Here is an 18,110-nt window from a genome sequence, read left to right as displayed (position 1 = left end):
TCTTCCTCTTTCATAAAAGACCCTCTTAAATACTGAAAGGCCACTGTAAGGATTCCCTGAACCTTCTCATTTCCAGGCTGAACTCCAACTCTCTCAGCCTTTCTTCACAGAAGAGGTGCTCCAGCCTGCTGCTTATTTCGTAGTCTTCCTCTGGACTCACTTTAACAGGGCCATGCCTCTCTTGTGTTTGAAGCACCAGAGCTGAATGCAGCACTCCGGGTGGGGTCTCAAGAGAGCAAAGCAGAGGGAGAGAATCACCTCCCTTGATCTGCTGGCCATCCCTCTTTTTATGGAAGCCCAGGATTCAATTTGCTGCAGCCCAGGATAGGACTGGCAATCTGGAACCGCAGTTTATTGCTGTAGGCACCAAAGGACATAATCTTTACAGATGCCATGACTCAGGACTAGAATCACGAAACATCACTTAATGAGTTAGAAAATAATTTGCTACAAGGCCCTCAAAAGATTGTACTTTGTTTCCTTTAGCATTCCCGATTTAGGACATCATCTGAAACCATTTTAAAATGCAATAATTTTTCAACAATCCCCTTTTCATTCCATGATTCCTATTACTCAAAAGCACCATCATAATCATCTTTTTTCCAGATAAAGACCATTGGATTTAACATGTTAAATCATGTTTTGTATGTGCATGAGTGTTTGTGGAAGAAAGTGAAGGAAATTAGAACTTTTTTCTTTGCATTTTCTGGAACATATTGCTCAAACTCTCAAATGTATGAGAATAAGATTATTACTTCATATTCAGCTTTTTCCTACATTGAAATTCAGAGCAGACTGAAAATACTCTTACAGTTCCAAAAATAGGAACTAGGATTCCCACAGTAAAAATAATAAAAATCAAACATTTATTCTGCTTCCCTTAAAGAAGCTCTAGTCTTAAAGGGAAAGACACGTGGAAAAAAAAGATGTTCTAGAAATATTAAAAGCTGAGGTAACATTAATATGGACAGGAATTACAACCCACAAATATGTCTTATGAACCATTAGACTAACTGTGTTCTTCTGTGTACTAAATTTTATTATGAATCTCTCAAAGGCCATAAAAGCTATTTATTTCTTCTGACCTAGAATAACTTGGCTTGCCAATCAAACTTCCGTGACTGTTCTTCTCAGACATAGTGTACAGAGGCTGTTTAGATCCCAGATATTAAGATTTGACAGATATGAGGGTCTCAGAAACTCAAGATCACCAGTCAAATGAGATACAGAAATGCTCTTCTAAGTATTTGTGGTTGTTTCCTCTCTTTGCTGTTCTACATTGGTGGCAAAACCACAACACTCATTACAAGTAAGTCTTTCTCAATGCTTCTGCTTTTTAATTAAACAGTACAATAGTTATTTCAACAGTAGAAAGAATGAAAATAAACTTAAATGTTGCTCTTTAAAAAATTAGGCTCTTTAAAGTCCTTTCATTATTTTGCAAAAAACCAAAAATAATATATTATAAAATTTATTCTAACTTCTTCCAGTAGTTCAACATGCAATCACTATGAACTTCCTTCTTGCTACAAGTGAAACAAAAGGTTCCACAACACACAGAAATTCAGTAATCCACCTTTAACATAATGAAATACCCACCATTCCCTATGTATTGCAATTGCAAAGCTGAAGGGAAGGAGAACATGAAAATATCAAAAAACCAAAAAAGATCTGATCAGCAATAGTACTGAGAGCTGTAATTTCCCTAGGGTTCTGCTAAGGAGACAAAGCTTTTTAATGCATTGAGAAATACACACTAAGTGATTTAGGTTATATATTCAAATCCCGTGCTGTGAGAATTCACAGGCTTAAGGCCCAGCACTAGCTCCCTACAAGTATGGGTAGAAAATATTTCACAGTTCTCAGTGCGCATGCACTTTTCTTCCTAAAAATAATGTGTTCAGAGTACAATCCCAAGCTATATTAAGATTCAATCTCACAACCGTTTACTGCCTTCAGAAAATCAGTAGAAAAATTGAGAAAAAGCATTATTAATTTCATAATTCACTCTACAAAATTCATATTCTTTGCTTTCCCTTGAGATGAGGGGTTATCAAAAACTTATCCTTCATAAGATGCTAAGATCTCTAGAAAACTTCTTTTTTTTTATAGCATGCAAGCTTGATTGAATAAGCACAGCCATCACTCATCTCCCTTTATTTTAGATTGATATCTACAAAAAAGGTAAATACCTGGCAAAAAAAGTCTGCTACCTCAGTGTCCTTACCTATTCTGGTTAGCAGAAAAGGCAATTATTTTCACTTAAAAAAATCAGTCCTTGAACTGAACTGTGTTTAGTACCATACAGTAAAAAACACAGATTTAATCTTTAACCTGATCTGTTGTATTTAAATTTATATTAAAAGGGATTTGACTTAAGCTATGTAAGTTTGTGGGCACTCCTAATATGCAACACATTCACTAAGACAACTAGTATGGATTTGGCAAATGTTACTGTAACTATGGATTCCTTTTGCCTATTCTTCTTTTTTTTTTAAGAGTAAATTAAATTAATTTCACTATTAGAAAAGCAATGTTTTTTACTTATAAAACTTTTTTTCCTCAATCACAGTACATTAGGACATCCTAAAATGAGATCAATTAGAAGCAGTCTGAAAAAACCCATCTGCTTAAATGTGTAAAGATGTCAGGAACTTAGCTCCAACTGCTTTGCTTTGCAAATTCATTTCTAGAAATGACAAAAGTGGACAAATTAACTGTGTGAGCATCAATTGGACTAAAAATAAATTCTTTGCTTTCCATATATGGCATGATTCCTTTTGCCCATATACGATTTTGAATGTGACGCCCATACCAAGCTCTCATATTTTGTTTCCCTCCCACATTTATACCCCATGATTAGCAGTTACGGAAGACACTGCATACTAAATTGAGTTGTGACAAAGAATATTTTGATTGGGTAGCCAGCAAGTCAAACAGAATTGGTATTTATGGAGTAATGCTGCATCTTTCTTTTCAATAAGGGCTTTATTTCAGAACTGTGAAATTTAACTGAAATCAGCCCATGGTTTCAAAACTGCATAACAAAGGTATATTCAGTAGCGTTACAGCCAGAAAACAAAACAGTGCTCAGTTCCATCAACAACAAATCAGGCTAAGGCTTGTATGGCATTTGATTTACTGAAAGGAAAACAACACTTCTACTAGGGAAGATTGGAGAAGGAAAAGAGAAACATTGAGTAGCGAAGAATTATTTTTTACATCGAGTTTCAGCAATTGTAGATAGTCTAAGAGGAAGAGAGAGTTACTGAGTAATATAATACTAAAAAGAGTAGGAAAGTCCAGAGACCGCCCATAAGAAAAGATAACTAAATATCAAGGGCAACAGATGTGGAACAAGAAAAGAAAAGTCAGCTATCAAAACCAACATATATCTTGTATGATAAAAAATAAAGCAGACAATAAAATTGCTCAATTGTAAACCACCAGCATTTTCTTTCAGAGTACAAGAGAAGAACAAGGAATAAACTGAAACATAATACTTTCTGAAGTTTGTAGATTATGGATATCTAATTGAGTGTACGATTTTCTATATGTTCTAAATGATGTTGAGCAAGTTATTTTGGCTGAATGAAGCTATAATATATGGTGATCAGAGAATTGCTAGATCTTCACAGTAGAAACGGCTAGCGCAATCTGCGGTCTCAGAGGCAACAGAGAGAGTTTCGGCTTTGTAAAGAAAAATAAACACATGCAAGACAATTAATTTTTAAAGAAGAAAAGTCCCATATCTGTAAAATGAAGAAAACGAAGTAGAAAACAGAACGTAAGTCAACAATAAATTCAATAGAGTGAGCTTAGCTGGTAGATCCTAATCGCTTAAAAATTGAACACGACAGTGTTACAACTTTCCACATTAGAAAACAAAAATCAATAAATCAATAAATCATAAGTACCTTTGAGAATAATTCATTTTTTCCAGCACTTCATTTTTTTTGAAGTGGATTATGTTATGGGGTTTTTTTTAATGTTTTAAACCCATAAATTTTTTAACATACATATATATATGCATACACACGCACACACACACGTAAATACATACACTACAATACTGTCTCTTTATAGGTAAAGAGTAATACATTAAAATGAACTGAATGAGTCATCTTTACAGAAGAAATTGCTTTGCTTCTCACTCATGGGAAGCATAAAACTGGATGAATGTCTATGCATTTGGTAATGCAAATACACCCATAACTACACTTTTTGTGAAACGAGATAAATACTAGTTATATTTTTTATTTGAAATTAGAGTGACTCAAATATCAGTTAAATTAACTGTATCTTTTTCTTGGTTCTGATTTTTCTATTCTACTATTATAACTATTAGACTAATAACTTAGCTATGAAATGTCCTATCAAATTATTACTATTGTTGAGAACTTAATATTTTTTCTGGGTTTTTTTCTATAAGTACTTGGAAAATACTACTACAGGTTTCTGAAATTCGATGAACAATACTTTTTTGTAAATTTTCTTTTATTTTGAGAATACTACTAACACAATCTTCATCACTTAAAAGATATTTTATTATAAGGCTCATGTAATGAAAAAATGTAATATTTCATAATACATTGTTCTGGTTTTAATTGCTTTTCCTACATTTACGTAATAGGATAAAATTTTACACTTTCATTGAGGTAGTCGTGATCGTATGTTTGTTGTCAACTGACAAGTTGCAAGTGGGAGAAGTAGAAAGCATGCAACTTATCAAAAAAGTAACTGATTTTAACAAGAGATGGTTAGAATGAACCAAAAACCAGAAGTTCCTATTGTATCATACCCTCTTCATCACATTCTCATTTATTTCTGAACAGACCAATTAGTCCTACTGGACAAAGTAAGAAAGGGAAGAATAGAAGAAAAGAGCAATAAAACCATGCACTTGTTGAGTAAGCTACAACACTGCCTCTAGAAGAACATGTTATACAGTCTACAAACAATGTAAGATTTAACTACTAGTTTCAGCACAGAAAATGCTGTTAGTCAGGAAGACCCTGTTATAGCAAGGAAAAACACTCTAATTAGAACCAGAAAAAAGAGTACTGGAGAATATATCGAAAATATATCACATGACTTTGTATTTTACTTCTTTGTCATTTCTGTAACTTGCCAATCACAATCATTTTTGACTGCCCAGAGGAAAACTAATAGTAGGTAGGTATGATGTGAGGATATTCCATACTTATGAGACTATATGATAGAACAAAATTCTACAGACAACAGAGTCATGACTTCTCTGTGGGCATGCTTTATTAGCCTAATTCAGGTGTTCAGAATCTTCCTCTCTGTCCATTGACTCCATAGATATGATCTAACTATAAATGTACATATATGTGTGTATGCAAATAAGTGCTGTACTGGGCCTGGAAATTATAGAGTTCGCTGTCTTCATAGCAGCTCATATGGTGCTGTGTCTTAGGTTTGTGGCCAAAATAATACTGATAACACACTAGCGTTCTGGCTTTTGCTGAACAACATCGAGGTCATCTCTATCTCCCACTATGCTCTCCCAGTAAATAAATTGGGATTGTACAATAGGTTGGGTCAGGACACAACCAGGCAGATGACCTGAACTAACAAGAGATCTTCCATACCACATGAAGTTGTGCTCAGCAACAAAAGGGAAAAGAGGGGAACTAGGGACATTAGCCATATTTGGCTGTGCATCAATATGCCTGTGCGAGGTGGTGAGTAGCTGCCTTTAAATCATTTTGTTTTCTCTCTCTCTTCTTCACCTTATCCTTCACTTATTAAACAATGTTTTTTGTCTTGGCCCCGAAGCTTTCTTGCTTTTAGTATTCCTTTCCTCTTCCCCCATCCCACTGGAGTGGGCAGGAGGTGAGTGAGTAGTTGTGTGGTGTTTAACTGCCCACTGGTATTAAAGCACAACATATAACCAAGTTACCCAAATTAAGATCCTAGAATAAGGTGGCATGAATTCCCTCACAGATATCTGAGAATTAAACCAGCCATTAAATTTTGTTAAACTGTTCAGATCCTGCAATGGGGCTCAACAGTTGACAGCAAGACTATTTTAACAGTTCAAAATATGCACAAACTAATGATGTTTTATTGTCACCAATGGGAAAACAAACAAATAAACAAACAAACAATGAAGACGATGAAAAAGCCAACAGTAAGAGACCAAAAGAAGTTCACATTTTTAAATACTGATTGTATGTGTTTGAAAATAGATATAGAATGTGTTATCTGGCATTTTTTCATTTCTGGGTAATTTTCACAGAAGTCTAGACTGCAAATACATAACATACAAATTATTAAACTTTTCATCTGCATATTTAAAATAACTTCTATCATTGTAATAAACATAAAAAGATTATATAAATGGGAAAACAAGGCAGTGAATATTAGTAGTAAGGTTCGGTAACAGTACAACTTAATGGGATGGGAAGGGTTATCAGCTATGTGACTTTTGGCAAATAACATCACCTTGTTTTCAGGCTTTTACATCAATAGAACAAAGATTCCAATTCAACACAATTTCAATTTTAAAAATTCCAACCTATTTATTGAACAATCCACAGATTTTAAAATGGTATATAGTATATGCCAAATATATCTTCTAAAATAATAATAAAAAACAATTAAAATTTTATTTTTCCTTTCTAACCATAAAGATCATTGTGCTAGTTTGTACTTACCTTGGTATGTCAACTTAAATCCTTGCCTGTTTTCTGAGTGATCACTATAAAAATGGACAAGTGTTTCATGAGTAGTACTTAGCAAGGGTGATGGGAGTTCCGTTCCACTAAACTGGCCGATCATAGAACTGGTGTGGTGAGGCCCATTCTGAATTTCAAGGAAATCATGATTTGCTTCAGTAGAGAAATTCAGAAACTGAATGTGTGCACCTGCAGCATTGAGAAAGAAAGAAAAATTTTATAACTCATGTTGCTTAATACTACAGCATGTAAATTAAAAAAAAATATACTAGTTGTTACAGGCACTATGCTTTTATTTTAGTCACTATTCAAAATGGGATGCTTAAGTTAAAGAAATAGCTGCAAAGTATTATAAGAGTTATAGTTTCCAATTTTTTTGGTTACCAATAAATATCATAACCACACATGAAGGGACAAATGAAAGTAAGCCATAAAGTCACGAAGTCAACACCAGGGATTTTTCATATTCCTAAACTAGTCAACATAAAGACTCAAGGGAGGGGCAAATCATAAATCCTGCTGTGCCATGGCATGGCTGGGACTCTGCCATCCCAAGTGCATCCCTGTAGCCGGGCCAAGGCCTCTCACAGAGGCTCAGGATCAGCTCAGCACCCAGGAAGGTTACTAACAGAGTGACATTTCAGAGGCGGAAGTTTACCTACCTAGTTCCAACTATCTACTCTACTTTGTTTGTCCTGCCCCTTGTCACCTATATTTGTCTCCTTTTCCCTCTAACTTGGGCCAGTGTGCCTTCAGAGCCATTTTACCCTGCATGCAGCCCTATAAGATGCACCGAACTACAGACTGTTTACAGGTGCTAACTCCAGAGAATTTACCACAAACCCTCTCTGGGAATCAAGTGCTTGAACAAGGCCTTTAAGCATTCAAAAAATGCTGAACAGTTGGAATTATAAACATAATCTCATGGGAAGAACTGTTTTGAAGTTCTGGCACTACTTCATGTGGACTAAGGACTTGAAATCCAGTCTTAAACCATGCCTATGTATCATATCAAAACAGAAGTGAGGGATGAATCCCTGGTTTGGAAGCCTAGTACCAAGTAACTTGCAACTGCACTTTTTGGGCCTAACATTGCTCTAGTAGACGGTGAAGAACCAGCTGTAATAGAATAAAACAGAGTTACTGAATGAGCCAACAAAGCAGTGTGAAATATTCAATGCCTTAACTCTGCTTGACATTCTTACTTAGCAGTAGAGACATATTCTTCATTCCAGGGGAGACCATTATAGACTAATTACCACGGTAATAGATTACCAGGGTAATTCACTCAGTCTTGTTTATAGCTGATTTCTTCATCTCTGTGGTTTAAGATTGAATCAATTGTATAAAAAAGAATTTTTTTTTCTACAAGAGGAATTAAATAAGATACCAAATAAACTGGGTTTTATAGAACACTTGTAAAAATATGGGCTATTTAGTTCTAGTACCTTCTCTGACCTATGAAAAATGGGAGGTATGAAATCAAGTATTTTGGCTGCTGAATAAGAACACAACACAATGCTATCAATAGAGAGGTACACACCAAACATATCAGAGTCACAATATCAGCCATCTCTGTATGATGTCGGATATGGTTAGTCTGACTTGAATGAAGTCACTAATTTTACAATACTCTCGGGATCTGAGATGGGGTAAGGACACCAAGCAGCCTGGAAACATCTTGACTTCAGTATCATGGCTAGTGATTTCCAACAGAGACTGGATGCCAACACCATAGAAATGATAAAGAATTGAGCAGCCACTTAACGTTATACCTAAATTGTGAAAGTTACAAGCAGATAATCAAATTTGGCATATTTATATAGAGCCCGAATAATTGTTTAGGTATTTAAATAAAAGTACTGTTATGAAATAGTCTCTGATGAGCCATGGAGTACCTTTAAAACTGAATCATTCTAATTTGATCCCTGAAAAGGAATTTCTATGTCCATTTGTATATATTCAGTATAGAAAGGCTTTGTGTTTTAAAAGTCAAAAAATAGGCTTAAAGGTAATTAAAAAAAAAAAAAAACAAACCTACTTAAAGTAGTTTCAAACATGCTAATTTCAATTAGAGAACACACTGTATGTGTCCCCTCAAGCCTTAAGTCCAAGTTTATACAATTTGCAAATGTCAATTTGATATGTCAAAGAAAAATTTTTCTACACTAAACTATTTCTTACATAAAATTACATGGAATAAAACTGATAGCTACAGGAAATAAATCATTATCTGGTCAAACTATAATTATATTACTTCCTGCTCTAATCTCAACAGCACTTCCTCTCTCACTTGAAGGTACTGTGAATAAAGAAAATTCCAAGCTGAGCTAATTGTTTTTAGAAATGTTAATTAATTAACAGCTACCTGAGAAAATTTCAAAATCACAACAACTCACTTGAAAAAATACATTTTTTTATTTTAAAATATTTGGATTTTAGTAGTGTCTTCTTTTACATGACTGATGTATTTTCATGTAATGAAGAGAGCACTACATTTTGGGACACATTTAGCTCCCACAATTTTACTGTTAGACTTTGTTTAAGCACACAGTTGTTTCGATACAATAGAATGCAAGTATGCAAGCAGCTTTTCAGTAGACAAGCTTATACTTTTAATTAAAATAATATCCAAGATGTTTCAGTAGGAGTACATTGTGAAAGATCACATCGATTGCAATTTTAAACCTCATATAAAGATATTATATGTGGATTATTTAACAAATACTTCGGGAAAAATATTGCTGTAGGGACTTGATGGTAAAAAATGTCTTTTGTAGTATTTTTGAAGACAATGATAGATCAGTGCTATGAATACCTTTTACCTGTTAAAACCCTTACTAAATAAAACTATTGTCTTTTCTACTTATAGAATTACCACCACCAGAGACTTTCAGAAAAGTGAGAAAAATAATAAAAAGATACAAGATGCTCTTGTGCAATTAATTCATGAAACATTTTCTACTTGAAAAAGCTTAAAGAAAAAGAGCAACTCTGAGAAATACAAAGGACTGTTTTTCAAAGGCAGTATTGCAATAACCTAAGTAGGATGACATTGCTTATCATTTTTGTTTCCTGCAAATGTAGCTGGGGAATATCAAAACTAGCAAAGGATGTTCTGTCTTGGTTCTCCTACATCTATAAGGACATCTAAGGCTACTAAGGCTATCCATAACTATGATGGATCAGTTTTACCAGGTGTTCACTGATAAAGGACACTATTCTAAACAGCAGCAAAGTATTTCTACATATTAACTTAGTGAAATACTATGAAAGTAGTACATCTCACTACAAAAATCCCTGTTATGAATGCAAATGGAGAAAATGAAAAATAAACGAATTTCCTCGGATAAGAATAGGGAATTTTGTAACAAGTTTTTAAAATTAATTTTCTTATTGAGCATTGGCATTGAATTTACAGTATGGGACATGAAGTTTCACAGCAAGAAAACTTATTCCTATTTCAGTTCTGATAATGATAGAAGACTGTGTTTTATACATGAACTTAGAGATCTCTTATTATCTATCATTACCTTTTCAACATAGTTATTACTTATTTGTGAAGATATTTTCTGTATGACAATAGTTTTAATGTAAACCTAGAAAGATTCTAAGTTGGCAACTGTAATCTAGGATTTGGAACACATTTTGAGAATGCTTTTAACCAAATTCATAGTTCTAGAAGTGAGGCTTTGTCTATTTTTATAGAACATAAATTACTGTTAAATCACTTGGAGAACAAAATTTACAAATTTAATTTAGAAGTCACATTATTTATTTCATCTGATATATCTTCATGCCACAGATTTCACTTGCTTTGAAATCAGTTTCTGAGACAGTGTGAGTTAATAAAAAGTTGCTTTGGCAAAGTCACATTTAAAAATTGACAACCAGTTTCATTTCAAAGATAGCAAATAATTATGTAAGGGTTCACAATACATTCACTGGATAAAATCTACTTCATATTGGAAACCATAATACTCATATATATATTTCAATCTGATGATTACAAATAATTGCTTTTCCAATATAAGTTTACTTACCATATCCAATAGGCAATAAAATTTTCCATGTACAATCTAAGTTGCTAGGGTAATTTCCAGGAAAACCTGGGCTCAGGATCACACCAGCCATGTTTGTCAGTGTTCCACCACATTTAGCTATTAAAAACAAAAAGAAAATCACTGTATCTTTTATTATTTCCTAATATTTGACATATGTTTAATTCAAAATGGGTTTTCCATTTTATTCCCGTGACCCAAAAGCAGTGAAATTTATCACAGTCAAAAAACTCGTCATGAAGGAGGAAAAAAAAGGATTTGATTGAGATCAAAATCTTTGTGTAAGGTGATATGTTCCCTGTAATATAACTACAAATGTGTAATTGCACATATAGACCAGGCAACCCATTGCCTCAGCTTGGCAGTTACTGTTAAAAATGTCGGGTGATATGTTGAGATATGTTTCACAATCAGAGGAACAAATCTGAAATTAAACTGAATTATGATCCCAAATAATGATGCAACAGATCTATTACTCAATATAACCAAAATTACACTTGAATTTAAAAACAAAGAAGCAAACAGAAACCCCACCAGAGTTTTTGCTTCAATTCAGAAAGAGGATAGACTTGCTACATAACAGAAGTATTCTTTGCTTTCAATTGGTATGCTTCTATTCAGCAAATTCATATGTCTGGAAATTGAAAACCCATTTGCATCACTTAGGATGACATAAAGCTAAGCTGTAAATACTTGAAGCAACCTGCAAAAAAGTGGCTGAGCTTACACATATGCTAGGACAGTAATATGAAGTAAGAATAACTTCAAGAAATCAAATTAGAATGCTGTAATTTATATTTATTATTTGAGGAATCATTACTTTAAGGCCTGTGAGTCTGCATTCCAGGCATTACATTGATACATGATCTGATAACACAATTGTAACATTGTGTTACTCTCTGTTGTAATAATTGTACTGATTTTGGCTTGCATTCTATAGAAATCAACATTTTAAGTGTTAGAGACGAGAGAAAAGGGAGGATCATATTTTAAGGGTTTGTTTTTTCTCTTAGGGGTATTTTAGCTCCCGGGATATCATAATTCAATGAGTTTAATGTTTGCAAAAAGGAACTATATTTAGTATGCAAGGTGAAACATAAGGGTGAAACAAAAAGAAAAGAAACAACAAAAGTTCCCAAAGCCCAAAACACCCCTCCTTGAATAAGTTTTCCATTTCTAAAACTGATTTGAAGGAAATGCACTGCTTTCATATCAATCAGAAGTGATTGCTTCTGTAGAAGTTGACAATACAAAATAATATATGGGCTCAACTTGACAAGGAATCTCTAAAACCATTTCACATTAGTGCTGTTCAATATCATCCCAATATTTTGAATTCCTCTTAGATATGAAACTAGTAGGAACAGCTTTTGCTGATTGAATATTAAAATTAAAAGCATTCACTGAATAATGTATTTCAAAGCTGAAGTGACAGAACATTATGATGGACCTGTGCTTCTCACCCCTCAATTCCTGCTTTTTCTTGAAATAAGCATACCAAAATACAGCAGAATCTTGACTGTCTTAAATTTTATCTAATTAAGAAACAATACTACAGAAGATTATTTTCTACACACAGAAAACTCAGATCCGTTTGGCTAAGTTCTAAATGTACTTAAAAGGAAAATGCTTTTTAGCTTTACTTTTAACTCAGCATCATTTAACAGCTTTCTCAGATGAAAAGAGCCAGCCTTTTCTGGATCCCTAGAACTCCTTTTCATTCCACCACCCCTGAAGGCTTGGCTTCAGAGCTGCTCTTCACTACCGCTTCTTTAGGAAATCTCCTAGGTGCCCTGCATGACCTGCCTGGGTCCTAGGTTTTCCAAGCTGAGCATGCTGCAAAAGGAATCTGTTAATGTCCTCTCCTTTATAAAGAAGATTCAGCCTGATTCAAAGCAGAGTATTCAGGACAAGCTAAACAATGGTTAACATATGGGTTTCCTCCTTTGCTCACTCTCACGATATTTTTTTTTAAATAGCATTTCACTATATATAGACAAAAAAAATCTTTTTTTTTTTTCCATATTTCATAGATACAAATGGAAACTCAAAAAAGTTTTGAATGAAGCAGAATTAAGTTGAGGAACAATAGACATGACAAGGTCAGGAGTTTCTTGTGACTGATGGTCAGAACACTGAAAACAAGTTTCCATACCAATGCAGAGAGGAGATGGATAGTTCCAGCGTCGAACTGTTCCTGGCATACATGAAATATGAGAACGGCCCTGTTTGGAAAGGGCAAAAAATCAGATTACAGATATTTATTTATGGGACTTTTCTGAAAAACAGAGCTACAGAGGACCTCCTGGATAATCTAATCAGCGAACTACATAATAATTACTTGAATGAAACTCTATTTTCAAATAGTTCAGGTTTCATGTTCTTATTCTTCTATTGCATAAATATTCTCAAACACCTTTCTTCTGGTAACTTGAAAACCTCTTAAATGTATGGTTATAAGACAGAAGCAGTTAACTGTGTGCATTCATATAGTCTAATTAGTTCACTCCCTGTTTCAATTCCAATGTATTCCATCTGTTGTGATAGAGGGGAAACCCAGACGCTCAATATGAGTGATCAGCAGGAGTCCGATTTATTGATCGTACCAGAACTCCTTATATACTAACAATAATAAGCTTTATGCATATTCGTAACGGCGCATTCTAAGTGCTTCACGTCGATTAAGCTGATCCTAAAACCCCTCCTTAGACCCCCTTTCGTGGTCAGCAAACCTGTCTTTTTCCCTGGCCTTCTAACCACAGATGTCCATTGTTTTGCTGCCAAAACCTAACCTTGCTGGCTCTGCAAATAAACCCATAGTTCAGCAGTAAGACTCAATGGTGGTTCAGTTACTGAGCAAGATACATGGAATATTCTGTAACTTCAGTTGTTACACAGGATGTGTGGTGCATTGTCTTATGAGACCTTGCTCAGCTAGCTGCAAGGGCCTATGTGCCCGTTCTCACGTAGCCAGCTTCTCAGATCAGTAAGCTGCAAAGAATCTGTATATCCTGAATCTATGTCCCTTTTCATGTAACCAATCTCTCACATCCATCCACAGTGCAAGCATGGTGGTTGATTTTTAGGCTGCAATGCGGAGTAAATCAACCATTGCTCTGCGTGAGTAGTACAGACACAGAGAGGAATTTGTTCCACATCTACTTGCTACAGATATTCAATGTGGACCATGCCAAGACTGTCATCAACAAATAGCAGCAGGCCTTGACCTCTCACATGGCCTCACAACATGACTCACTGCATACATGCAACATCTTGGCAGACAGCTGTAGGAATACAAGTGCCTCTTTATTTAGCTGTCGAGAATAATTTAATCTGCCTATTTTTAAGAAAAATCACAAGAACCAAGCAGACTCATGTGATGGCAGGAATTAAGACATGGCTATAACTTGCAAAGTCTAATCCCACATACTTCAGGGTGACTGCCTAGGGCCAAAATGCTCCCATCTTCATTTTTCCTAGGAACAGTTCAAACTGAAAACAGTAGCACAAAAAGTCTTTTTTTGCCAATTCTGTCCTTTGAGGTACTCAGGTTATGTATTCTGCTGCTGAAATGCAAAAGCTGAATAAACTGGCAAGAGTGAGAGCAACTGATATAAAGATTGAGACACGGGACTGAGAACAAGGTTTATTTTCTGCTTTAATCATTTGGATATACAAACTGGAGCAAGTCACTTAACATCCCTAGTTTATTTTTATGGAGTATATTAGAAGTCTAAAATTTAGTAAGCCAGCACATCTTATCAATATAATATGAAGATTTATTTAAATATTATTTTTCCATAGCAATCATAATCTCATAAAAATAAGAAAAAGAATGAATAGATAAACTGCAATAAAAAAAAATCCATTTGATGACATTTCTTTCACATCATTTGGAATGTTTACACACAACCTTGAATAAAGTTCATATAGAATTGCATGGGATAAAACTACTTTAATTAATCATTTAGTAAAGTATATTTAGGCAATCATCTTCTGAACGCCAAACTGAAATACATCCAGAAAATTACTTGGAAGGAAAAAAAAGGATCAGTTTTCACTAAAATAATGAAAAATGAATTAGACTTTTTCTTCTAAAAACAATACAAATTGATAATTCAATAAAAATATTTTCCTTAAAAGCAACCTTTTTAAAGGAAAAAATGTGCATGCACCTACTGTGTCATCTTAGTTACTTGAAAAATGGATGAGGTTTTGAATAATATAATTAATGCAATATTCCCTGTTTTACACCCTCTTTCACTCCCTCTTTCTAGTCTTCCATGATTGCACTCTTTTAGTTTATTCTCTTTTCCTAGTTTTCTGTGATTGCATGTCTCTGATGTGAGTCAAGGGGGAAGCCATAATTTAACTACCCCAGTCAGGAAAAACGTAAAATAGCCATAAAAGATCTTTTGAAAAATAAAATTAAATGATTCCTCTAGCTTCAAGCCTCTTTCCAACAAGAGCACGCTCTGATTTCAGTCTTTTAAAGTTCCCTCCTGTGGAGAGACACTTAATCCTACAGCTAGCAATTACCTTTCTTATGCATCTCCAGGTAGCAGTTTGAGCTCTATGACTTTTCTGGTAAGTCTCAATTATAAACTAATCCACACCTGATTGTTATCGCTAGCTGTGAATATGTTCTCTAAAGACTGAGGATAAATTCACAGCTAGAATGAAAAAAAAAAAAGATTCTGAAAAGTTATGCTGGTCTGTATTTGTTGAATAGCAAACATACTGTGACTCTTAGAACCTTATTTTCATTACTATTTCTTTTTAATTTGGACCCATTTTACTTGTCCTGTCTATATATATAGCATGAGTAACATGCTATATATATAGATAGATATGTATGCACTTTCTTACAGCAGAGTCCATACAGCATAGCAATTCTCATCAATATTTTGAAAAGGTTCAAACTCTTTTCTATTGAATTTGGATATTGAAGGTCTTCTGTTTTACACTTTGAACGAGCTCATGAAACTAGTTTTTATATATGTCAGCTTCCACAGCTAGTGTTAGATTTTTAGATGTATGGAAAAAGAGGTTTATGGTTGGAATATATACAGTTAAGGAACAATATGCTGTGAAATTTTAAGAAAGTATTTAATGATAGAATCCCTGTAATTATATAAAAAAAGTGCAGTTAGTCATATTAAAGGGCTACAGATAAGACCTGCATATAGACAAAAGACATTATACGGTTTTGTGATAGTGATATACGTAGTGCATTGAAATTTAGCATTAATACAGATGAGAGGTTTTTTTGTGTGCAGATCTCTTCTTCACAAATGAATCATTATGTTATACTAATACTGTATTTATGAACTCACATTTCTGATCATTTTGTAAGTAAGAGTAGATCTAAAACATCAAGCCAGGGTTAACAATGTGGATCTTCAAAAGGTTTCCTGTACTTATTCCAACCATTTCTGAAGTAATCAAATTCTACTGTTATCAGTCCACATCAATATTTCACCAGTACTATTTTAAGTATGGACAGAATACTTGATGGTGCTTGAGCATGTATCCATTTCTAATCCATGTAAGTAAAGACACAATAATGATGCCCTTTTTTTCCATATGCAAAATTTAGATGTTTCCTTGTTGAAAAAGGTAGGGATAAAAGAGTCTGCAATATGATGGGCAATACAAGCAGAGGTCACACCACTAAATCTAAGCAGTTTAAAATTAGGTACCTGTGTTAACCTTTTGATATCAGTGAAGAAGGACAATACTTTAAGAGTAAAGTTCCTATTCTAACAGAAAATCTTAGAATTAATACACTTGGAAGTGTACGGCTGTTTATCTCTAGTATCACAATGCCAGTCTAAACAGCTGATTGAGATCAGATGGCTGTTTTTTAGATTAAATAAATTGGATTATACATTATTCCAACTCAATAGGAAACCACTAGTATAGGGTTAGTTTTTCACTTTTTTTTCCATCAGATCACTGCTATAAGCTTAGCCAAAAATCAGATGTTCACCTATATGTATTTTAGTCATAACAGCTCAGAAGTAGTGACCTGGATCACGGCAACAAGGCACTAAACAAACACTTCTTGGCAATTATATGAACAGCAATTATATAACAGCTCTACCAGCAGATTCTGATCCTTTCACCATAAAGTGGAACTGAATAAAAATATATAAAGAATTGCACACAACTCTTAAAATACAATTATATTTATTGTTGTGTAACCAAGTTTCTTACAGGCTGACTTCCAGATAGACTCTGCATTGAAATAGACTGTCCTGAGTCTACAGATGAATAATGCTAAATTTAGCTTAATGCATGCAGAAAAGCCCTAAAAGAACATATAAGCTACATATATACTAGGGGAAGTGTGTGGGCTTGTTTTCTTGCCTTGAGTGCAAATGTACAATGTTTTGTATATCTACCTCCTCAACTTTTATCTTCTGAATTCATCTCCAAAAGAAATGCCATGATGCAAACTGCCTGTCTCTGACTTGTGATAATTACCGAACTGTTATATTTCAGCTTGGCCAAAACCATGTCAGCACTCCATTCCAACAAATAAACAGTGCTGAGGATGAAATTTCAGTTCCCATATCTTTGCCTCAGCTATAGCAACATCAGTATAGCCACATAATATGTCCTTTCATAATTTATTTAGTTTACTGCTACTTTGAAATAGAAAACTGTTAATGGCTCAACAGCAGTCTTTAAATGAAAGTCTGAATCTATTTTGGAGCCAAGTTTTAATGACAGATAGTCCTTCTGAAGGGACCATGTCATAAAAATGTTATCAAATCTCTCATTTTCTTACTGGCATGCTACCTACAAAGGATACTGAAAGGGAAAGATGAAATAGAGAAAATAAAGTTTAAACACCAAAAGTTAAAGGGTTTATACCATAACGTATTTTCAAAATAATATTAATTTTGAAAGAAAAAAAATGTAAGTAGTTCGTATATGAACAATCAGCTGGCTTTTAAGCAACCCTCAAACTGTTAAAGAAGCAATGAGTGCTCAGGGTGGATAGAGAATAGGCTTTGTTGTGCTCAAGTCTTGAATCTTTTCTAATTAGCAGAATACTAGTATAACAAAATATTTTTGCTATGGATATGGAATACTCCTGATGCAGGTTGTTTCAAGTCATGTAATACAAGTAAAGAGAATGAATTAGTTAAATACTTGACCTATACCTGCCATACATGACTGAAAAGGTATGCATATTCCTGGTTACCTAGAGAGACGTTTCATGTGCAGGTGTTCCCACAGGCAGCCTAAGGGGTAAGATGCTTAGTCTGAATCCTGGCAGAATTTTAGTACAATGGTAAGAAATATAGAGACCGAAGAAATATCCTACATATGT

The 18,110-nt window shown here is 34.2% G+C and overlaps 1 protein-coding gene across 1 annotated transcript in view; it reads right to left on the bottom strand.

Annotated features, from left to right (window-relative positions):
• Positions 1-18,110, bottom strand: part of CSMD1 (CUB and Sushi multiple domains 1) — a 1,107,925-nt gene that overhangs the window by 118,912 nt on the left and 970,903 nt on the right. Inside the window, exons 39-41 of the mRNA XM_017739215.1 lie at positions 12,921-12,990; positions 10,748-10,864; positions 6,684-6,893 (exon numbers count right to left, since the gene is read on the bottom strand). Of these exons, the coding sequence (XP_017594704.1) occupies positions 6,684-6,893; positions 10,748-10,864; positions 12,921-12,990 (397 nt within the window). The remainder of the gene's footprint in view (positions 1-6,683; positions 6,894-10,747; positions 10,865-12,920; positions 12,991-18,110) is intronic.

The sequence above is a fragment of the Corvus brachyrhynchos genome, unplaced genomic scaffold (assembly GCF_000691975.1).
Source record: "Corvus brachyrhynchos isolate BGI_N302 unplaced genomic scaffold, ASM69197v1 scaffold136, whole genome shotgun sequence".
Taxonomy (NCBI): Eukaryota; Metazoa; Chordata; class Aves; order Passeriformes; family Corvidae; genus Corvus; species Corvus brachyrhynchos.
This window is presented reverse-complemented; position numbering and strand designations above follow the sequence as displayed.